This window comes from Microcaecilia unicolor, chromosome 4, assembly GCF_901765095.1.
Source record: "Microcaecilia unicolor chromosome 4, aMicUni1.1, whole genome shotgun sequence".
In the NCBI taxonomy this organism is placed as follows: domain Eukaryota; kingdom Metazoa; phylum Chordata; class Amphibia; order Gymnophiona; family Siphonopidae; genus Microcaecilia; species Microcaecilia unicolor.
In genome coordinates this window covers 355529108-355553690 of record NC_044034.1, presented here as the reverse complement: position 1 = coordinate 355553690, position 24583 = coordinate 355529108, and the positions used below count along the sequence as shown (strand labels likewise).

At 46.5% G+C, this 24583-nt stretch overlaps 1 protein-coding gene across 2 annotated transcripts in view; it reads right to left on the bottom strand.

Moving 5' to 3' along the window:
• Positions 1-24583, bottom strand: part of MAP7D2 (MAP7 domain containing 2) — a 183424-nt gene that overhangs the window by 52665 nt on the left and 106176 nt on the right. The window contains exons 5-6 of one of the 2 annotated variants that reach the window (XM_030202264.1): positions 19422-19535; positions 2261-2383 (exon numbers count right to left, since the gene is read on the bottom strand). In XM_030202264.1, coding sequence (XP_030058124.1) covers positions 2261-2383; positions 19422-19535 — 237 coding nt within the window. The remainder of the gene's footprint in view (positions 1-2260; positions 2384-19421; positions 19536-24583) is intronic. The other variant, XM_030202265.1, reaches the window with a different exon arrangement.

Here is a 24583-nt window from a genome sequence, read left to right as displayed (position 1 = left end):
CTTAGCTTAGTGGTTCACAGATTTGATAAATAAGATTCCCCAAAACAGGTGTGTCTGGTTTCCAGAAAATCCTGAGTGAATGTTCATGAGAGCTATCTCCATATGTTAGAGGTTAGCAGTCAGATTAGAGAACTGGCTGGTTACAAGCCCTGGCCGGTTACAAGCTCTGGACACAGGTTATCATGACTATCTTGCTTTTAGTTTGGCAACATAGATGTAACTCTTGCACGTCAATGCTCAGTAGCTCTGGTCTCCCCTTTTCCAGTGGTACTTCTCCATTATCCCTGCACCGGATACTGGAAACCAGAAAGGATGGGAAGACTGTACGATCTGATCTTTAGTTGGTGGCATAATCTATGTTCCATGTTCATATGTATTCATGGGACATTACTACAATGGAGGCTTAATTAAAAAAAAAAAAGTTGTGTTCATAGAAGCCAGACAAAAAAAAAAAAAGTATATAGCTTCACCACTAGAGGGAGCTGCTTCAAAACTTATTACCATACATATTTAGAGAAATTAGGAGAGGATGATAGCTGTGCTTTGAAACACAACTTTCTTATCTTCAGAATTAAAAAAAAAAAACCAACCCGAAAACAATTCTCTGTATGCAGCATTAGGCTATTTTTTTTCCTGAGGAGGCAGAACCTCCTTCTGACCAGCTTCTCTAACAATTTGTTAAAAATTATTCCTTATATACTGCCCCCAAGCCTGAAAACAGTCCTGGCAGTGTACATTCAGGTGCTGTAGGTATTTGTAGATTGTATGGTGAGGGAACGGGAACAGAACAGGCAAGAAGAAGACTTCAAAGGGGAAGAGGTCCAGACTGACATCACAAAGAATCTATTGGCGAATGTATTTGGTTTCCAGCATTTGTGATGCCAGGCTTGAATCAAGGAGGCAGCTAATCAGATGCTTGGAAGGAACCTCCCCTCACCCCCCTTGAAAATTTAACACAAGCAGTAAAGTTGAAAACAAACAAAAAAAATGATCTGTTGGGGCAGGATGCTCTGTTTTTCAGCTCAAGCTTAGTAGCTTATCTCTTCCCAAACTACCAGTCGAGTAGTACCCTATAACATTTATCCAAATGCTTGACTTCCAAGGAGAACCAGACAGAGTACAAGCACAGTGGCCAGTATGAAACTTTAACCAGACCTGTTCCTTGCTGGATTTCTGCATTTAACTCTAAAAACATAGGGGTCACCCTTAGGGTTGCCAGCCAACTCCATTCCCTGGGTTGCCTGCCAAGATCCCCCTCCTCCGCTCTTGACCGCCTGATCAAATCCGTGTCTTATCCCCACTACAGCCATGGATCTGTGGTCCTGCTTGAAATGAATTGCAGCTACAGAGTCGCAGGTGCAATAGGGTAAAACCAGGTCTGGATAGGCCTAGAGCAAACAAAGGACTCATTTTACAAAGCCGCAGTAGTGATTACCACACACTGAATATGGTGAAGCCCACAGGAATTGAATGGGCTTCGTTGCATTTGGCGTGCCGCTAATCACTAGTGAAGCTTTTTAAAAGGAGCCTGAAATCTGCTGGCAATCCTCAGGTCCCTTCCGAGCAGTGGCGTAGCCAAGGGTGGGCCCAGGCCCACTCACTTTGGGCTCAGGCCCACCCAGTAGCAGCACACTTATGATGTGGCTGGCAGGGATCCCCCCAAGCCCCACCAGCCGAAAACTCCCCAACAATTTCCCTCCTGTAAACCTTGTAAATAGCAGATCTTCACCTGCAGCGAGCAGAGACTGATACATACAGTTCACACCAGCCCCACAGCCTTCCCTCTGATGTATTCCCGCCTATGCGGAAACAGGAAGTTGCATCGGAGGGAAGGCTGTGGAGCCAACAGGAGCAGTGTGTATTAGTGGCTGCTCACTGTCGGTGAACGTCTGCTATTTAAAAGGTATGCGGGGGAGGGGGATGTTTGAGAAACCATATGGCATGCAGGCGAGAGAGGGAGAGACCAAATCACTTGAGGGACAGGGCGGAGTTCTTCTGCCCACCCATCTTGGGCCCAAGCCCACCCAAAATTGGGTGTCTGGCTACGCCCCTGCTTCTGAGTATTGAAGCAGCTTCATTTCTTCAGTATTTCTAGCTCTGCTACACCCAAACTGTTGGGCAGACTGGATGGACCATATGGGTCTTCATCTACTGTCATATTACCTTCTGATGACTATCACCACAATAGTGGTCAGGAAAACAGTATAATGCTCCTCCACCCCCACTCTAGGGCTACTCTTCCCCCCTCCATACATTTTACCTGAGTGACTATCAGAATGCTCGGTGAGCATTCCTGTGCTCTTGCTTCTGGCTAGGGAAGACTGGGTGGGAGTCAGCAGTCGTGAAATGATATTTTCCATAGGACTAACGGACATGCGGTGTGCTGAAGAATGGGAGCAAATAAACACACAAAAGCAACATTAAATAATAATGGAATGAAGAAAACAAAAATATACCATGAAAGCCATGAAATGCACAAAATAAAACGAAAATCCCATAATGTAGATGAGAGTGACATGTTACCTAAGAGATTTGTAGGGGGTGGGAGAGGTGGTTGTTTTTAAATCTTCTCATTTACAAGTGTATTTTTGCTCTTTCCAAATTTCAAAAGGCAGTTGAGACATTGAAGTATCAGAGAATACAAATATTACAAATGCTTCCATGCACCAAAACATTGCAGTCCGAAACAGTCCTTCCTTCCCACGTCAAATTCGATTTCTGCCCCATGTGTATAATGCAGCTCTAGACTCATGCAAAAGGAATACCGCTCTAAATAAAATTAAAATTTTTAAAAAGCAATAATTCGGTGATATAATAAAGCTCTCTTGTGACCTCTTTTCGTGTAGAAGTCCGATGACCAGGAGGTAGCAGTTACGTTACATGAATTTACAGATGTTGCATTACACTCCACTTGGGGAAACCAAAATTCAACAGCTGATGTTGGCCAGGTCTAGGCCTCTGGGGGACATTAGGTCAACTGCCCTGACCCTAGGGTCTGAGTGCGTCATTCACTTACCTGCCCCTTGTCCAAGTCTCCCCCAATGGGAAAGGGAATGGAACTTGAAATTGCCTTTCTGTATATATACAGGCAATGGAGGGTTAAGTGACTACTACTAATTTCTATAGCTCTACTAGATGTACACGGGACATGAAGAGACAGTTCTTGCTTGAAAAAGCTTACAATCTAATTAGGACAGACAAACAGGACAAATAAGAGATAAGGGAATTACTAAGGTGGGAATGTTCAGTACCCATGTTTTATTTATTTTTGTTACATTTGTACCCCGCGCTTTCCCACTCATGGCAGGCTCAATGCGGCTTACATATACAGGTACTTATTTGTACCTGGGGCAATGGAGGGTTAAGTGACTTGCCCAGAGTCACAAGGAGCTGCCTGTGCCTGAAGTGGGAATCGAACTCAGGACCAAAGTCCACCACCCTAACCACTAGGCCACTCCTCCACTGTTGCTACTATTTGAGATTCTACATGGAATGTTGTTATTCCACTAGCAACATTCCATGTAGAAGTCGGCCCTTGCACATCACCAATGTGGCCGTGCAGGCTTCTGCTTCTGTGAGTCTGACGTCCTGCACATACGTGCAGGACGTCAGACACAGAAACAGAAGCCTGTGCAGCCTTCTACATGGAATGCTGCTAGTGGAATAGCAACATTCCGTGTAGAATCTCCAATAGTAGCAACATTCCATGTAGAATCTCCAATAGTATCTATTTTATTTTTGTTACATTTGTACCCTGCGCTTTCCCACTCATAGCAGGCTCAATGCAGCTTACATGGGGCAATGGAGGGTTAAGTGACTTGCCCAGAGTCACAAGGAGCTGCCTGTGCCTGAAGTGGGAATCGAACTCAGTTCCTCAGGACCAGAGTCCACCACCCTAACCACTAGGCCACTCCTCCACACCTTGCACTAGAATTTGCTGAACTGGAAAACTACCAGTCCTGAGGCACCTTTCCAAGTGATTGTGTTCATACTGGGCAAGTTATTCTCCTTATTCCATCAAATGCCTTTATATATTATTTCTACCCTAAGATCACTCTTCTGTTGTCAGCAGAAGAAACGACTTATTGTGAACATTACAGTAGAGTTTATCATCACCTCACTCTGGCCAATCAGGAGGGGGCTGAGTCAGTCCCGGGGTTGCCCCATTGCATTTAGGGACTTGTAGTCCTGTTCTTTGGGAAATCAAAACAATACCATTGCACAGAACGAGGCAACATCGGAACAGACTCAACCAGCCCTAATGAGGAGGTGTTGAACATATTTTATTTGTACTTATTTATTTTATTGGGACATATTATTTATTTATTACATTTATACCCCGCTCTTTCCCACATACAGCAGGTCCAGTGCGGCTTACATAGTAAAAGAAAGCATCTTACATGGTAAAGAATACAGCAGTGGTGTAGCAAGGGGGGGCGGGAGGGGGGGGTCCGCCCCGGGTGTCAGCTCGGGGGGGTGACCCCTGCCAGCTCCCCCCCCCGGGTGCAACACGATGACACCCCCCCGACCCAGTGCCTACCCTCCTCAGCTTCCTCCAACCAAGGTGCAGCGCCTCGCGCCTGCATGTAAAAGAAGCGTGGATCGTCATCGGGCCTTCCCTTACGCTGTCTGTCCCGCCCTCCGCTGATGCAACTTCCTATTTCCGCACCATCGCCAACAGGACCAAGACAGAGGGAAATTGATACCTGATGCCCAGTAGCCCCAAGAACAGAAAAAGTCAGCCTTGACTGACAGAATGCCGCAGAGCCATTTGCTTCCTAGATGTCAACTTTATTAAAAAAATAGCAATTCGTTGCTTTCCTTACGCATGTTATTGTGAAACATCTACTGGTTGCTAATTGTTTTTGAAAGCTTTCCCTCAACAAACAGTCCTTGACTTCCTTAACAGATGGGACTGGCTGAGTCATTCCTGGTTTTGCATCACTGCATTTAGGGACTGTAATTCCAATTTCTCCAAGAAAAACAGAACTATAGGGGCCAGAAGTACAGTACTCTTTGAATGGTCCAAAGTATGGCAAATTCTCTCCTCGCTATTTAATTTCACTGAAATTCTAACTCCTTCAAAGATAATATTTGGGTATGACTCTAAACTTTTTGACACGTTGATAGCAATAACTCTCAATCAGTGGCGTTCCTAGCGTCGACGACACCCGGGGCGGATCGCCGATGTGCCCTCCCCCTGGCGAAATGACACCTCCCCTGGGTGCACGCTGCTAGGGGGGGTGGTGCTGCGGCGCACGCCTGTCGGCTGCGAGTTCGAATCGCTACGCTAAATTCTCTCGTTCGCTGCGGCTCCCTCCGGAACAGGAACCTGTTCTGGGGCAGAGGGAGGGAGCTGCAGCGAATGAGAGAATTTAGCGTAGCGATTCGAACTCGCAGCCGACAGGCGCGCGCCGCAGCACCCCCCAGCGGCGTGCACCCGGGGCGGACCGCCCCCACTGCCCCCCCCCCCCTTGGTACACCACTGCTCTCAATATATATTATCCAACTGGAAGAATAATTCACAACTTAAAATGCATTTTTGGTGGAATAATGTTTTACAAATTCATAAATATTATACGGCCAAGATTTGGTCATTTCCAACTGTCTCATCATAAAGTTTGGTCAACATTGCAGCAATATTTGGAATCAAATTCTACTAGTTAGCCATCTGAGCACAATATTATGATTCCCCTTTTCCCCTTTCTTAATTTTTCCCTCTGTCCCTAGTCTTTCCTTTTAAGCTATCATTTCTTTTTATACAACTTCCATTTTTGTATACCTGTTGTATACTTACTTCGAATTTTTGACCTTTGACAGTAATCTAGTCATATGGTTCTTCTAATGGAATGGAAGTTTACTATATTCTGTACTGTATTTGGATGGATGTTTTATTTAAAATTAATAAAAAATAATGAACACAGAAATACAGTGGAACCTTTTCTTCCCTACCAAAGCTGGTCACTTTGTCCCCTGTTACCTGAAACTACCACCCACCATCATTTCGGATGGAAAGCCCTCTATAAGCAGTTATGGAGAGAAAATATTTACTGAAGCTTCAAAACAGAAGTTCTAGTAAATCTAAGCAGCTGGCAAGTTAAAACACAAATCATTAGAAATTAAGAACCCTCTTAAGTTTTTACTGTTCCGGGCAAAGTATAGAGAAGCTTCAACAGCCAGCTTATACCATCCCCAAGTAGAAGCTTTACCAGTAGACTCAACTCTTAAGCAAATCTTCTTTATTGTAGTACTCAGAATAAAAACAAAGAAAATCCAATTTACAGTTCAGTTGCTTAGACAGAATTGTTGCCTTCTGCATAGAGTGTGCATCTAGCCACTCCGCAGGCAAGGAGTCGGCCAGAACCTCAGCCCAGCTGAGAGGAAAAGCTGTTAACTCTCAAAAGGAAATAAGGGGGAGAAACTCAGGGTAAATAAAAAGGGAAGGACTCGGGGAGATGAAGAAAACTCTTGAAGGAATTACAGTAAATTAAGGAGGGATCAGCCCCTAGAACAGCTGCTGATCACAAAAGCATGCTAGCAAGACTGGGCTCTCTCACACAGCCCGCAGGGGCAGAGAGGGAGGGCTGGCCCTAGCTCAGAGCTAACAGCTAGAAGGCAAAGCTCATAAGCAGTTAAAATCATAGGATATTGCATTGGGGGGGGGGGGGGAGGGGGGGAGGGAGAGCCCCAGTACAATCTGTAATATACAGAAAATGTAATAAATACAAATAATACTCCTCCATGAATATGGGGGCAGAACAAAGTTCCAATTTTTATTGTATTTCTGAAGCGAAAGCTCCTCTTCCTTAGTCACACCAAGCTACAGAACAAACAGTCCAGTTGTCCCCTTGATTTTATCAGTACCTCCTGCAGTCTTCAGAATGACACAGGTGGTGTACAATTTCTAGATCCTGCACATTGGGACATACTAATGGACTTTGCACTTACTTTTTATGAGGGTAGATTTTTCAAGGTAAATAAATAATGTGCGTAGACTTTAAGAGCGATACAATTTACTTTCCAAAACCCATCTAAAACACACCCTTAAGAACACTTTTCCTAAATGCAGTTGAAAAAAAATACACATTGTGGTAACTATACGTGCTTTTAGCCAAGCTGAGGAAGGGCAATTTTTAAATCAATTTAACATGCCTCAAATGCCAATTAGCTGGGTAAATTGGCTAGGAAAAAAAAAAACTGTCCTCATAAGGCTCGACTAATAAAACCAGCTGGGGTGTGGGCTTGAGCAGAGTTTTCACTAAATGCATAGTCTATTGAAGAAAAATATAAGCACGCTTTAGTACAAGAGTGTGTATAAATTTATGACACAGGAAAGGTGTTTTAGGTAGGGAAGGCACATTTGTGCTTATGAGAACAGGTAAATTTGATCACATTACTCCTCAGCTACAAGAATTGCAGCTTGGAGAAAAGGCGGCTGAGGGGTGATATGATAGAGGTATATAAAATACTGAGTGGAGTGGAACGGGTAGACGTGGAGCGTCTGTTTACGCTTTCCAAAAATACTAGGACAAGGGGGCATGCGATGAAGCTGGAGTGCAGTAAGTTTAAAACAAATAAGAGAACATTTTTTCTTTACTCAGCGCGTAATTCGACTGTGGAATTCGTTGCCGGAGAATGTGGTTAAGGCGGTTAGCTTAGCAGAGTTTAAGAAAGGTTTGGACGGCTTCCTGAAGGAAAAGGCCATAGAATGTTATTAAAGGAATGTAGGGAAAAATCCACTATTCCTGGGACAAGCAGTACAAAATGCTTTGCTCCGTGGATCTTGTCAGGTGATTGTGACCTGGATTGGCCACTGTCGGAGACAGGGTGCTGGGCTAGATGGACCTTTGGTCTGTCCCAGTGTGGCGATGCTTATGTCTTAAACTCAATGCACTACACAATGGGCATAAGATATTAGTGTTGGTATTCAAGGTTTTCCATGAGGCGGCTCCATTACCATTGGTGCAGAAATTGTGGTTGTATTGTCCTGCACAGCCCCTTCGGTATCAGACCCAGGGGCTGTTGGATGTTCCTTGATTCCATTATTGCAGACAGTTTGTTCTCAGGTCTTCTCTGTTGCTAGTCCACATTTTTGGAATGCCCTTCCTTTTACTCTGCATCAAATTTCTTCATTTCATTATTTAGAAAGCAATTGAAGGCTTCGTTTTCCAGAGCTTTTGCTGGTTCTTAGGAGGAGGGTGACTTTTTGGTTTTCTCTGGGTGCATATAATATTGCTGTTTGTATGTTACTGATCATTTGCTATGTCTGTTATATTGTAACCTGCTCAGATGGTTGGATGGGCAGGCTATAAATCTTAAAAAAATAAACAGACTTCTGAACAGCTCTTATACAAAGTTACAACCGCTCCCAGGCAGGAATAACTGTGTGTCAGGAAAGGTTAGGCCGTATTCTATAAAATATACATTAGTGCATAAGTACATAAGTACATAAGTAGTGCCATACTGGGAAAGACCAAAGGTCCATCTAGCCCAGCATCCTGTCACCGACAGTGGCCAATCCAGGTCAAGGGCACCTGGCACGCTCCCCAAACGTAAAAACATTCCAGACAAGTTATACCTAAAAATGCAGAATTTTTCCAAGTCCATTTAATAGCGGTCTATGGACTTGTCCTTTAGGAATCTATCTAACCCCTTTTTAAACTCCGTCAAGCTAACCGCCCGTACCACGTTCTCCGGCAACGAATTCCAGAGTCTAATTACACGTTGGGTGAAGAAAAATTTTCTCTGATTCGTTTTAAATTTACCACACTGTAGCTTCAACTCATGCCCTCTAGTCCTAGTATTTTTGGATAGCGTGAACAGTCGCTTCACATCCACCCGATCCATTCCACTCATTATTTTATACACTTCTATCATATCTCCCCTCAGCCGTCTCTTCTCCAAGCTGAAAAGCCCTAGCCTTCTCAGCCTCTCTTCATAGGAAAGTCGTCCCATCCCCACTATCATTTTCGTCGCCCTTCGCTGTACCTTTTCCAATTCTACTATATCTTTTTTGAGATACGGAGACCAGTACTGAACACAATACTCCAGGTGCTGAGCCCATGTCCATTTCATCCATGCCTGGACCCACGGACACTTATCTGGGTCTCACTGGGTCTGAATTTGTAAGCGCCTACACAAGCATTTATAGTACTGTTCCCATGTTTATGTTGTCAGAAGATTACCCTCAACATGCATTAGGCACAAAAAGGAAAGAGGAAGACAAAATAAAAAGTTCAGGCAAGTTTAGGGGCATAGTTATCAATGTGGGCTACTGTTAAGAGGTGTTATTTTACCACAGGTCCCATTTTATGCAGCGAGTCCTAGTTCCTAATAACCTGGATTAATAAAATAACACATCCTAAACAGTCACCCATGCTGATCACTTCCCTTCTTAATTAGGAAAAAAAGAAAAGAAATGTATCTAGAAGTCAAAATCACTCCTCTATGTAATACAAGTGAGCCAAGTATACGGCAATCAAGCCATTGTGACATCACTGATGAGGTTGGCTCTTGGGCTTTGATGGAATGAGGCATTATGACATCACAATACCAGCTCTGGTTCCCAACGACTGAAACTCTTCACATTAAGAGCAAAAGTTATCAATGTGGGCTACCATTAAGATGTATTATTTTACCACTGGTCTCAATTTGTGCAGTAAACAGCAGGGGCATAGCCAGACTTCGGCGGGAGGGGGATCCAGAGCCCGAGGTGAGGGGGCACATTTTAGCCCCCCCCCCGCCATTGCCGCCACCCACCCCCACCCGCCATTGCCGACCCCGCTGCTGCCACCACCACCAACTTTGCCCCCCCCGTCGCCGACCCTCTCGACCCCTCCTCCCGCCGCTAACCCACCTTCAACTACCTTTGCTGGCGGGGGACCCAACCCCTGCCAGCCGAGGTCCTCTTCTTCTCGCAAAAGGCTTCCTTCTGTTTCTGACATCCTGCACGTACAACCAGGGCCGTGCCAACACGGTAAGCGAGGTAAGCATGGCAGGGGGGCGCCTCCCTCTGAGGGGCACCGCCGCACCATGCTCACCTCGCTCGCCCTCCCGCTCCCATTGTTCAACTCTACTGCCTGCCCTCTTCCCCCCCCCCAATATCCCTTTTCTTTTTTTTCTTTTTAAATTTACCTCCGTGGCGGTCCAGCAGCGCAGCGTCAGTGAAGGAGGCGGCGCTCCCGACGTCTCTAGCCTTCCCTTCGCTGTGTTCCGCCTTCTTCTGACGTCAAGGAAATGACGTCAGAAGAAGGCGGAACACAGCGAAGGGAAGGCTAGAGATGTCGGGAGGCGAGTGCCGCCTCCTTCACTGACAATGCACTGCTGGATCGCCACGGAGGTAAATTTAAAAAGAAAAAAAAGAAAAAGGGATGTTGGGGGAGGGGGGGGGGAGAAAAGGGCGGGCAGTAGTTGAACAATGGGAGCGGGAGGGCAGGGGAGAGATGAGCATGGATGCGAAGGGGGAGGGGAGAAGAGGGCGGGCCGGGCCAACTGGGACATAATGGGAGCGGGAGGACAGAGGAGAGAAGAGCATGGATGCGAGGTGGGGGGTCATGGAAGGGAGAGAGGGGAATTGCTGGATAGGGATTAATGGAGGGTGACAGAGGAGCATGGATGGGAGGGGCAGGGCTCAGGGAGAGAGGGGAATTGCTGGATAGGGAATTAGGGATGAATGGAGGGCACAGAGGAGCATGGATGGGAGGGCAGGGCTCAGGGAGAGAGGGGAATTGCTGGAAAGGGATGAATGGAGGGGGCAGGGGACAGAAGAGCATGGATGGGCATGGATTGGGAGGGCAGGGCTCAGGGAAAGAGGGGAATTGCTGGATAGGGATGAATGGAGGGGGCAGGGGACAGAGGAGCATGGATGGGCATGGGTTGGGAGGGCAGGGCTCAGGGAGAGAGGGGAATTGCTGGATAGGGATGAATGGAGGGGACAGATGGGCATGGATGGATATGGATTGCAGGGCAGGGCTCAGGGAGAGAGGGGAATTGCTGGATAGGGATGAATGGAGGGGGCAGGGGACAGAGGAGCAATTGCTGGACATAGAGGGGAGGGAAGAGAGATGAAGGAGATGAAATGAGGGAAAAGGAAGAGAGGAGAAAAACTGCACATGGATGAAGAAAATAGGCAGAAGCTGAGGACCAGAAATGAAGAAGAAAGGAGGAAAGGAAAGAAATAAATGGAAAGGAAGCCCTGGAAACGGAGTTAGGAGGACAGATAGCAGCAGAATCAGATACTGGGCCAGCATGATCAGAAAAAGAAAGTCACCAGACAACAAAGGTAGAAAAAAATCATTTTATTTTCATTTTAGTGTTTGGAATATGTCCACTTTGAGAATTTACATCTGCTATCTTATTTTGCAATGTATAGCAGTTTGTTTCTAAGAATATTGCTGACAATTCCTGTCAGTGTGGCAAGTGGTGAGCGATCATTTTCACGGGGGGGGGGGGGGGGGGGGGGTCGCCGCCAACTGACAGTCTGCAGGGGGGCGCCAGAGACCCTAGGCACGGCCCTGCGCACAACGTGCAGGATGTCAGAAATAGAAGGAAGCCTTTTGCGAAAAGAAGAGGACCTCGGCTGGCGTGGGTTGGGATCCCTCGCCAGCAAAGGCAGGCGACGGCAGGTTGGCGACGGCAACGGTGGGTTAGCGGCGGGAGGGGGGGTTGAGAGGGTCGTCGGCAGGGGGGTCCAGGGCCAAATCTATGGGGGCCCAGGCCCCCCTGGCCCCACGTAGCTACGCCACTGGTAAACAGTAAAATAACACATCTTGGTGGTAGCCCATGTTGCTAACTTCCTCCTTAGTCAGATCCTTGCTAGTATCATTAGAATGTGCTTTGGAGAAAAAGAGAGGTAGAGAATCCCCTGCAGAAATACCAAGGGTGGACCATCCCAAAGAGTAAGATTTACTGCCCCAAAGAATGAGAGTTTTCAGATGATGCACTTGAACTATAAATCTAGAAAGACCTAAAGTGTAGTATTGCTTTGCAAATGAAAAAAAACAAAAACAAAAAACAAACAGCATAAAATGATATTTGCTTTTCTTTGGAGGTTCCGAAAGGAAAGGATAAAGACAGAGTGGAGGCAGTATGGGTGAGTTCTCTGGCCTGAATGATGTCCTCTGCTCAGCGGCTACAAGTGTGAGCGGGTTTCAGAACAGGAGCAGGGGACAAAGGATGAGGAGGCAGGGGAGAACACAGGAAGCTGTGCTCAGGAGTTCTTCCTACTGGTGGGACCACTTAACTTTTTCTCTCCTTAGGCTGCTTCTCATGAAAGCAGTGATCAGGGTCAGTGCATAAGCACCCAGGCTCTAATGAGTGAGAGAAGGGGCTCAAGAGTCTTTGAAGGAGTGTGACCTAGCACGAGAGTCTTCAAAGGAGTGGCACACTCCTCATGAGTGAGTCTTGGCATCTCTGCACCCCACAGTCAATTAACAGCTCAGGGAGCACAAGCTGACTTTTGTTTCAGCACAAGCTGAGTCACTCCATGGTTTTGTTTCTTGCTGCTCATTAATGGTTTTTATAAAGGTGATTACAGTGAAGTACAAGTATTTCCAGCAGCTCTGGCCCTATTTTAACCACACTGCTTGGGAATGAAAGTCACCTCTCCATTGAACCTGAAATTATTTTTAACTGCACTCCTTTTAAGAATGTTTGTTGTGGTTTTCAAAAGTCAACAACGAAAGGCAGCAATTATCTCGGCTCCCTCCTCCCTACAGATTGTAGATATACTAGTTGAATAATTCACAGCTCCTTAATGCAGAACGTTTTGCCACCATAGGACCAGTGCTAACACCAATAGAGACCCATATCTAACTTTTCTTTCTTTGCAAAAATTATCGAAGAGGTAATTTTGGAACATCTTAGATGATTCTGGATGAATACCAGTTTGCATTTCATGCTGGTTATAGCACGGAGGCCTTTTTGATATCTACACTTGATGTTTGATCTATTGGGCTTGGGTAGAAGAATTCAGTTGACAATACATCCCACTGCTTTTGACTCCTTTCTGCACCCAATCTTACAATCGCTCGCACAGCATCAGGGACTAGCTTCCCACACCCTCCGTAAATGGGACGAGTGCCACGTACAATATTTGCACTTTTGCTTACCCTCAGTCTAGACGCCCACTTTTATTTATCCCAATGCCTTTGTCTTACCCATCTTGTCTGTCTCTGTGCTCCCCTCGGATGCCTTGTTGTATTGTGCTGACTTTGTGAGCGTATCTGTTACATGAATGTTCTATTAGTGTTATTTATTGTATTTAATGTCGTTTGGTTTGTATTGTTCTATCTTATTATGTATGTATTTTTTCTTTCCCGCTTAGAATGTTTCAGATACAGCGGGTTAGAAATAAAGTTTTGTTGTTACTATTATAATGCTACTTAGTAAGATATTTAGTTTGTATCGTGCTGATGTTACAAGCATCATATCTTCCTCTGACGTAATTTCCTTTCCACGAGGGCATTGGAACGCTGAGAGGGAAGGGCAGCGACAAGGAGGCGAGCCTGCCTGCCTGCTGCTTTCACTGCCGGTTTGCCGCTGCGACTTCGGGTAAATAAAAGATTTCAATGCAGGGAGCAGGAACGGAAAGTCGGGGAGCTGAAGGCGGGCAGGTGAGCTGGCCCTCAGAAAAAGGTGCCAGTACGCTGTACCGGCGCATACCGGCACAAAACACTGCTGTTACGTGAGCATTCTATGCTGTTTTTTTTAAAGAGATTTTATTGAAATTTTTCTTAGAAAAAAAAAGGGATACACATTGGAACAGGGAAAATAGATATTCAAAAATGTATATTATCTTATTTGTACATTTTCTAGTAAGTTATATGCTGTTTTAATGTGTACATTTTTGCTGTCACTATTTCTAAGTTTACTCCTTTGTTCTAGTAGCTGTACTTTTTTTTGTTACATTTGTACCCTGCACTTTCCCACTCATGGCAGGCTCAATGCGGCTTACATGGGGCAATGGAGGGTTAAGTGACTTGCCCAGAGTCACAAGGAGCTGTCTGTACCTGAAGTAGGAATTGAACTCAGTTCCTCAGGACCAAAGTCCACCACCCTAACCACTAGGCCACTCCTCCACTGTTGCTACTATTTGAGATTCTACATGGAATGTTGCTATTCCACTAGCAACATTCCATGTAGAAGTCGGCCCTTGCAGATCACCAATGTGGCCGCGCAGGCTTCTGCTTCTGTGAGCCTGACGTCCTGCACGTACGTGCAGGACGTCAGACTCACAGAAGCAGAAGCTGCAGGACGTCAGACTCACAGAAACAGAAGCCTGCGCGGCCACATTGGTGATCTGCAAGGGCCGACTTCTACATGGAATGTTGCTAGTGGAATAGCAACATTCCATGTAGAATCTCAAATAGTAGCAACAGTGGAGGAGTGGCCTAGTGGTTAGGGTGGTGGAACTGAGGAACTGAGTTCGATTCCCACTTCAGGCACAGGCAGCTGCTTGTGACTCTGGGCAAGTCACTTAACCCTCCATTGCCCCATGTAAGCCGCATTGAGCCTGCCATGAGTGGGAAAGCGTGGGGTACAAATGTAACAAAAAAAAAAAAAGATGGAATTCAGGGCAATTTTCAAACAGGCCACATAATTGCAAACTGCGGGGGCAGTTAATACTGCCCTCCAGTGGCAAAAGGAAGCAAATGACATTTATTTAAAACTGGGTTAATGGTATATCTGACTTTGGGGAAGAGATTTGCTAATCTGCTTGAAATAAATGCTGTAGAGGGTCCTTTTTTTGTGAAAAAGTTATCTGGCAGCATAAAGTAGTTACTACAGTTCAAAATATGTTTTCCCTGCGTTTCTCAAAGTATGAGTTTTCTCACTTGCTTCTTTTTGCAACTGAAGGGTAGAATACTCATAGTTAGTGTCTGCCCTACCATTAGGCCACCTGAGGCAGGACCCTAAGGTGGCACTCTTGTGAGGTAGCGTAGCCCTCTGCCCCTCCCCCAAATTACCTTTTTCTTAGTTTGCAAAACACTGCGGTGGTAGCGATTCCCATAGCCTGCCCTTCTCTCTACTGCAGGTGGCCCATCTCTGAGGAAACAGGAAATTACATCAGAGAGGCAGGCCGCTCAGAGTAGAGAGAAGAAGCCAGCAACGGCAGCAGGGCAGCCTGCGGGAGTCACTGCCACCGCCTTATTTTGAAAAGCAAACAGAAAAGGTAATTTCGGGGAGGGGGGCTGGGGAGGGGAGTGGCAGCAGCGGTGGAGCCGGGGCGGCAGCTCATTTCTTGCCTCAAACACATATTGTCTTGGGCTACCCCTGCTCATAGTGTATCTAGATTTTCAAGCGCAAGTTACAACTTGGAGTGGAGGAGTGGCCTAGTGGTTTGAGCACTGGTCTTGCAATCCTGAGGTGGCCTGTTCAAATCCCACTGCTGCTCCTTGTGATCTTGGGCAAGTCACCTAACCTTCCATTGCCTCAGGTACAAACTTAGATTGTGAGCCCTCCTGGGACAGAGAAATATCCAGTGTACCTGAACATAACTCACTTTGAGCTACTACTGAAAAAGGTGTGAGCAAAATCCAAATAAATTATTTGAGATTCTGTTGCTACTATCTGAGATTTTATATGGAATGTTGCTATTATTTGAGATTCTATATGGAATGTTGATATTATCTGAGATTCTACATGGAATGTTGCTATAGTGGAGGAGTGGCCTAGTGGTTAGAGCACCGCTCTTGCAATCCAGAGGTGGCCTGTTCAAATCCCACTGCTGCTCCTTGTGATCTTGGGCAAGTCACTTAACCCTCCATTGCCTCAGGTACAAGATTGTGAGCCCTCCTGGGACAGAGAAATATCCAGTGTACCTGAATGTAACTCACCTTGAGCTACTACTGAAAAAGGTGTGAGCAAAATCTAAAATAAATGAACTATTTGCCACTTTGGAAATTCACATATAGAGGGAATTCTTTAACTATGCATCTATATATAGGTGCCCAGAGAGTGCCCGATTGCACATATTCTGCAAAGGAATGCAGGCACTAATACCTTTAAAAAAAGGAAAGTTCCCATGTAAAAAATTTTTGGAAACAGGTCAGACGGTTTATGTCTCGTATATTGCATTGTGTGGTACGGGGGACAATGGAGCAATTTGTACTTGACAAACCCAAAGCGAACTATCCTATGAGTAGACATGTTACCCTTTTGTGTCGCAAATTGACCCTAGTAGCCCGAAAAGTTATATTACAAATTTGGACTTTATTTGGTCCTCCGGCATATTGGCACTGGAGGAATCAGGTACATTTATTGGCAACTTGGGAAGCTGGGGATGCCAGGGGGTCCCCCAGATGCAAGAAGGCCTTTCTGATGATTTGGACTCCTTACCTGTCCAGTTTAAGCCCCCGAGGGCGCAGCCTCATTGTCAATATCATGTAAAGGGCGACTGTGATACCTCAACCTAGATTGATTTATTTAATTTGGTGGGGGGGGACTGAAGCCAGTTAGATTGGGTAGGGGGGGAGGGGAAAGAGTGGTTCTCACGGAACCAACCTAGGTGCCATCAGAGTCAACGCCCTGGGTTGAATCCTCCAAGATAGGGGGGAGGGGAATAGGATGGAGGAGGGGGAGGGGTGGGGCTTTGCAGTGACATTGGGTTTCGGATGGTGAATAGTGGATTTAGCGGGGAGGGGAGTTGGGGTTGGGGGGGGGGGGTTGGTGGGGCTTTGTTAAAATGATAATTGAAGGCCTAGACTGCCCACTGTATGAGTTTCAATGTGTGTGTGACATGGACTGTCGCTAATGTAGTGGCTCTTGCGTTTTTGTTACTCCGATATTGCCTTCAATAAAAAAAAGTGTTGAAAGATAAAAAAAGAAAAGTAAAAGCAAAAATACTATAACTTAGGCACGAGTATTTACGCCAGCCACAGAGCTGGCATAAGCGAGTTTTAGAGGTGAACTTGGAAGCTTCTCTATTTGTTGCAGTAGCTACTGTACATGGAGGCTTTTGATAAAGTTTCATCTTGAGATCTGTACACCTGTTGGGACTTTGGGAAAAAAGCTAAGTACATGTCAGAAACAGAACGAAGCCTTCGCGGGAAGAAGAGGACCTCGGCTGGCGGGGATTGGGGTCCCCCGCCAGTAAAGGTAGCCCACGGCGATGGCGGCAGGGGATGCTCGGCAGGGGGGTCCAGGGCCAAATCTACTGGGGCCCAGGCCCCCGTGGCCCCACATAGCTATGCCACTGGTAGATTTAGTAAATGGCACCTAAAAAAAATCAATGCAAAAAAAAACCCGCTTAAGCATTATTCTATAAGTCACGCCAAAAGTTCGATGCAGTTTATAAAATAAACTAGCCATTGAGCCCGTTAAAACGGGCTGGTGGGTCGCCGCCCCCCCTCCCCCCGGCCCGTCTCTTCGCTATTCAACTTACATCTCCGCAGCAGGCAGAGATCAGCTGAGCTCCCGTCAGCCTTCTTTCTCTGCCTGTGTCCCGCCCTCGTGTGACGTAACATCAGCGAGGGCGGGACACAGGCAGGGAAGTAAGGCCCGACGGCAGCTCAGCTGATCTCTGCCTGCTGCGGAGATGTAAGTTGATTAGCGAAGAGACGGGCCGGGTGGAGGGGTGGCGGCAGCGGTGACTCCGGGGGGGGAGGGGGGTAGCGGTGGCGACCTCGACGGTTCCCTCCCCTTCGCGCAGTTTCCCTCTCTGTCCCGCCCCCCCCCCCGTCATCACGTATTGACGCGGGGGCGGGACAGACAGGGAAGTCTCTACTGCGCATTTGCGAGTGAGTACGGTCACTCGTCGTTTATATGTTTGATGCTTAAGCGTTATGGTTGCGTGAAAATTTAGGTGTGACCATTTGCACAAACAAAAATGTAAATGTACATGCAGAGCACCGTCATTCTGTGATTACAAGCGTAAATCAAAGCCACATCCCCATTCTGCCCTGAAATGCCCATAACTGTCCCCATTCCATGTCCCGTTTTTCAGGCCATGCGTAAAGTTTAGGCGTGGATCCCATGTCTAACTTTACACTCGTAACACCCAATGAAATCTAATTAGCACCAATAATTGCTTGTTAAAAAGCCAACTACTGGCACAAATTGGCTCGTTATCTTATTAAACTGCACGTGAAAATCGGGACCACACCTAAATTTGCACAAGCAACTTTTGGCGACCTTTATAGAATCAGGTCTAAGCGCACACGTATACAGAACCTCTTAGAATGGCATTTCTCAAAGCAGTCCTCGAGTTCCCTCCGTCAGTCTGGTTTTCAGGATATCCACAATGAATATGCACGAAATAGGATGTGCATACAGGATTTCCTGAAAGCCAGGTTGACCGGAGGGGCTTGAGAAACGTTCTCTTAGAAGAATGGCCACATTTCATCTCTCCAGAGTGGCTTATGATCTTGGTTCCTCATCCATGACCCTCTAGATATTAGCACCAGATTATCATGGAACAAGGACGCTGTGCCTTACCAGGAAAGGAGAAAGTTTCAGTGACTGACTTAGATCAGCTGTTTTGATTGGTATTATCTTAGCCAATACCTTAATTCTTAAAAGGAACTGAGGGTTTTGAACACCAAACACCTGAGGTGCCATCAAGAAAGAAACACCACCATTCCCTTTAAATATTTTAAATGTAAGCGTTTTTTAAACATCAGATTAAGAGTAACTGCTAACTCATCGTGTCTGGCATGCATCAGCGGAAGGGCCAGTTGCTCTCTTCTCTGTCCCTTTTCAATTTTTTTTTGAAAGGCAGGTTATGCATTAAAATTACATTTTAAAAAATGGATACATAAAAAAAGCACATTTTAAATAAATCATAGGATCTTCCACTCAAACGGGTCAGAGACAAAGCGATGAAGTACTTTGGCCACAACTGATAGCCAGGGCTAGTGCTAGACATGATGGGACCAGGGCAGATGCTAGGGAGAGGGCCCCAAAGCCTGCTTGCAGATTGTCCCTCTTTCAACTTCAGGCAGGTTTGGGGGCCCCGGGCAACTGCCCTGTTTGTCCACTCTTAACACTGGCCCCTGCTGGTAGCCAGTGCAAGGGACCAAGGTTACCTCTGTAGCACTTCCAGCCACTGCAACCCTGCAGGACTTCCCCTATGAGTTCCTGGGCTGAAAACTGCATGGGCTTGTCTTGGCATCTGAGAGCATGCTAGCGCCTTCCCAGCGTTTTTTAACCAGGTACTTCCACGTCATCAGGCAAATACAGAAGAGGTCTTGGCCTTTCCCCAGTCAGCTATGGGGCTATTATTCCAAGTTCTCTAAAAAGCAGCAGGAGCTGCCAGTCCATAGCTGCAAATGGGGCAAAAACCACACGGAAACCCATCAAACCACTTTCGTAAGACAAAGCACAGCAACGGAAAGGACAGAACAGACCAACTGGCCTAAAGGTGGTGTATTTTGGTAGACAAGAACGAGGAGAGAGACACGGGAAACAGCTTTTTCACTTGCCTCTGTCTGGGGAATGCGTAATGGCCGCCGTGGAGTAGGAGAGTCGCTTACTGATGGCTGCCGTCTCCATTTGCTTTGGCAGGTTCACTGAGGAAGCGGAAAGTTTGTCACAAGCTGCAGAGAGATGCGTTGAAGACATTTACATTCAAGCCACTGAACAGCCAAGGTCCTTCACCCCCAACAAAATCTAACACTCCCTCTGCCTTTCCATTGGACTGACCCAGTCATTCTCAGAATCCCCCTGTAGAAGGCTAGATTAAAGGGGGGGGGGGGGGGGGGGAGGTTGCCTGGGAAGCATATGTGCTTTGAAAATATGCCTTCCTGTCTTCATTTCAAGTTCACGTCACTAGCATGCTACAACTGCATGAAATTCTGCATTTACCCAGCAGTTCCTAACAGCTGCTGATCTTCCTCAAATATTTATTTGACTGGGGGCAGCTGGCCTCATTCCTTTGGTCTTACTCCCGATTCTCCACTTTTTCTGTCCAAAACCCGTTTTATTTTAGGTCATAGCAACATAGTAGATGACGGCAGAAAAAGACCTGCACGGTCCATCCAGTCTGCCCAACAAGATAAAACTCATATGTGTATACCTTACCTTGATTTGTACCTGTCTTTTTCAGGGCACAGACCGTATAAGACTGCCCAGCACTATCCCCGCCTCCCACCACCGGCTCTGGCACAGACTGTATAAGTCTGCCCAGCACTATTCCCCGCCTCCCAACCACCAGTCCCGCCTCCCACCACTGGCTCTGGCACAGACCGTATAAGTCTGCCCACCACTATCCTCGCCTCCCAACCACCAACCCCTCTTCCCCCCACCGGCTCCGCCACCCAATTTCGGCTAAGCTCCTGAGGTCTTTGAATAAAAAGATGTGTAGATCTTATACAGCAGTGGTTCCCAATCCTGGTCCTGGAAACACCCCAGCCACTCATGCAAATCTCTCTCTTGAATATTCATTGTGGATATCCTAAAAACCTGACTGGCTGGACTGCCTTCAGGACCAGGTTTGGGAACCACTGTTATAAAGGACACATAAATGGCCTCTTGGAAAATACTGAGAGCGTAAAAAGTATGCTTGATGACATCATGGTGCATACTTTGCCGGTAGGCCGAGTATGCAAATAACATGTAAAATGATAAAATATGTTAATTTCTATGCATAACTGAATAATCTATGCCTGAACATTTACACCCGCTTGAGATCACGGGGTAACTGTTTGCACCTGAAAGGTTGGTGCAATTTCTGCTGCTTTAATAAAGTCATGTAGACACTTATAGAATGAGGTCAGTTACACATGTATATTAATTAAACAGAGGCTAATTGGCTTTAAAAATCAGTTATTGACAATAATTGGCACTGATTAGCAGTTATACGGGTAACTGCTCTTAGTCGATATTCTACAAAATGTTCACGTAATTCCCATAGTTTGCTACTGCAAGCGAGGTGCATAGATCTGGGAGGGGCATGGGTGAGTCGGGGGTATCCCTGACACTTGCACATCTCATAAAATACTGGAAGTTATGCACTTAACTGCCTACACTTCTACTCCAGCCATTTAGGTAGCCAAGTGCGTGTGCCTAACGTTAAGCATGTAAGTGTGGACTTCTGCTAATATTCTATCATGGCCAGGGGCGGCATCGTCTCCTGCCCTTACTTTCCCAACCCCTTTCCACCAATTTACCTTTTCTTTTTCCAAAGGCGGTGGCAGTAATTCCCAGATGCCTGCCTTGTATCCGGTCCCAGCCCCTTCTGTCTACTGCAGCCCACCTCTGAGGAAACAGGAAGTTACGTCAGAGGTGCAGGTCGCAGTAGAGAGAAGGGGCCGGGACTGGTGGCAGGGCAGCCTCTGGGAATCGCTGCTGCCACCTTCGGAAAACCAAGAAAGAAAAAGTAAACTGGTGGAAGGGGGCGGACTCCTCACCTCAGGCTGTAGATGTCTTGGGCTGCCCTTGATCGTGGCAATTGCATGTGCAACAGATGATATAGCATTTGAACTCTGTGCACACATCCCAGTACCCAACTTTAGGCGAGCTATAGAGAATTACTCCTAAGGGGTAGACATCCCAGTACCCAACTTTAGGCGAGCTATAGAGAATTACTCCTAAGGGGTAGACATCCCAGTACCCAACTTTAGGCGAGCTATAGAGAATTACTCCTAAGGGGTAGACATCCCAGTACCCAACTTTAGGCGAGCTATAGAGAATTACTCCTAAGGGGTAGACATCCCAGTACCCAACTTTAGGCGAGCTATAGAGAATTACTCCTATGGGGTAGACATCCTAGTAACCAACTTTAGGCGAGCTATAGAGAATTACTCCTAAGAGGTAGACATCCCAGTACCCAACTTTAGGCGAGCTATAGAGAATTACTCCTAAGGGGTAGACATCCCAGTACCCAACTTTAGGCGAGCTATAGAGAATTACTCCTAAGGGGTAGACATCCCAGTACCCAACTTTAGGCGAGCTATAGAGAATTACTCCTATGGGGTAGACATCCTAGTACCCAACTTTAGGCGAGCTATAGAGAATTACTCCTATGGGGTAGACATCCCAGTACCCAATTTTAGGCGAGCTATAAAGAATTACTCCTATGGGGCAGACATCCCAGTACCGACTTTAGGCGAGCTATAGAGAATTACTCCTAAGGGGTAGACATCCCAGTACCCAACTTTAGGCAAGCTATAGAGTATTACTCCTATGGGATAGACATCCCAGTACCCAACTTTAGGTGACCTATAGAGAATTACTCCTATGGGGCAGACATCCCAGTACCCAACTTTAGGCGAGCTATAGAGAATTACCCTTATGGGGTAGACATCCCAGTACCCAACTTTAGGCAAGCTATAGAGAATTACCCCTATGGAAGAGTACCGAGGATGATGCACGCCAAAGTGCTATTATAAAACACTAGCCCAAGTCCGTAGTTCCACGCCTAACTTTAGGCAAGAGCACTTACACATGTCAAAAGCTGGCATAATTGCTCATGTGGTGCCTAACTCCTAGGCATGCCCCTGACCTGCCCATGCCCATTCCCCTAGAAGTTGTATGTGATGGAATCAGCCTGCCCAACTTCTAGAATAGCAACTAAAGGCAGTTGCATGCACACATGCTAATTGGTGCCAATTCCATTTAAGCCAATAATTGACCGTTAACTCCAATTAACAGGCAATTAGTAGATTAAGTTTCGCATGCAATTGCCTTTATTCTATAACTTACCGTACAAATTCACACGCTTGGCATAAATTTGGGTATGCGCAATTTTGTAGAATCCGGGGGGGGGAGTGTCTTTATAAATAGCACCTATGTTCCTACTTGCCCTCTTAAACTAGGTGCCCCCTTACCAATTACCCTGGAAGGAGGTAATTTTGTAGTCATTCCTGTGCATATGTGGCCTCTTAACAGCGGCCCACATAAAAGTATGTGCTTTTACATGATAGCGCGTACTTTGCCAAGAGACGTGCACATAAGGGGAGCAGGGGTAGATTATAGCATTTTATACTCAATACGTACACTTGTGCAATCTACGCACGTACTGAAAAATTATAGGTGTGGACATTCGTACTGCTCCAAGGCATGTACATGTCTACGCCTGCAATGTAGGCATGAATTATGCAATTTATGCTGGTATCCTATCATTGGCTTCCCATTGATCAACGCATAATCTTTAAACTATCGACACTTACATTTAAGGCCCATAAGATTGGTCTCCCGTAATATTTATCCTCACTTACTATTCCATACTCACCAGCCCATCTTCTACGTTCTATACTTATTTATTGCATTTGTATCCCACATTATCCCACCTCTTTGCAGGCTCAATGTGGCTTACAATACATCATGAATGGTGGAAATAGAAGTGAATATACATATGGTTTACAGAGGGTTTTGTGTTACACGGTGGTGAAATACATGATGGTGTAAAGCAGGAAGACATTATAAGACAGTTCTGGAAGTTTTAAAGATTATACAGTTACACATGTTGATCTTTGTGATATATCTTGTCGAAGAGATAGGTTGAACAATCACCGTCTGGTTCTACCTGGCCCAAAATTTATACAACTGGAAGCGACTAGGCATCGGGCATCCTTCTGGAGTTCCCTTCCTTTACATATCCGTGCTAAGCCCTCATTTAAGAATTTTAAATCAGGGTCAAAGGCGTGGCTTTTTGCCCAGGCCTTTGACCCGCCATAGGACATCGTGTTAGAGTTGGCCACTGCTATCCTGCTGTTTCCTAGCCCCCTCTCCTCCCATTTTTACTAATTTCTGATCCCTCCCTGCTACATTTCTCTGTCGCCGCTGCGCACCCCCCCCCCCCGGGGTGCAGCACGGCGCACCCTCCTCCCGCTGGAGCGCATCCCCCCAGAGCGCATACCCCCCCGGAGTGCATACCTCCCCACCCCACCGGAGCGCATACCTCCCCACCCCACCGGAGCGCATACCTGCGGCGAGGGACGGGCGGGAGGGCCGATCCGCCCCGACTGCACGTTGCTGGGGTGTGTCGGCTCCGCGCTGGTTCACTGCTCTCTCTGTCCCGGAACAGGAAGTAACCTGTTCCGGGGCAGAGAGGGCAGTGCACCAGTGCGAGCCGACACCCCCCAGCGGCGTGCAGTTGGGGCGGACCGCTCCCCCCCGCCCCCCCTTCCTACGCCACTGCTTCTGCGTATTTTACAGGCTCAGATCTCGGGAGAATGAATTAATCAGATTCAATACAATGTCTTTTAGGGTAAGTGGGTTTCTCCGCATTTCTTTTCCCTGATCTGGAGCTAAATAGCATTATTCGAGTGTGTGCACACTTTAGTACTTTTCCCTATTTCATCTGCAATGGTCACACTTAGCTCTCCTGTTGTGTTCAGGAGTCTTTCTTGCGGATGGCTAACTTGTCACAGGAGCGGAAGTTGGACCGGATCCCTCCGAGGCGAGAATTCTTCTCTTCTATGATCTTTTGTTGCACCTACTATTCCTAACTTAATCCGAAGCAATGAAAGAAAACCCCCGTCTCCTACAATGTGCTTTCCTTGTGTTTTCCCCTTCAGCCGTCACTTCCTGTTTCTTTTACAAAAGAAGAGATAATTGTAGTCCTTGCCTGGTTTCCCTCCCAACTGTTTTTCTGCTGTTTTCAGTCACTTCAGACACAACTTGAACCAGGGGCATAGCCAGA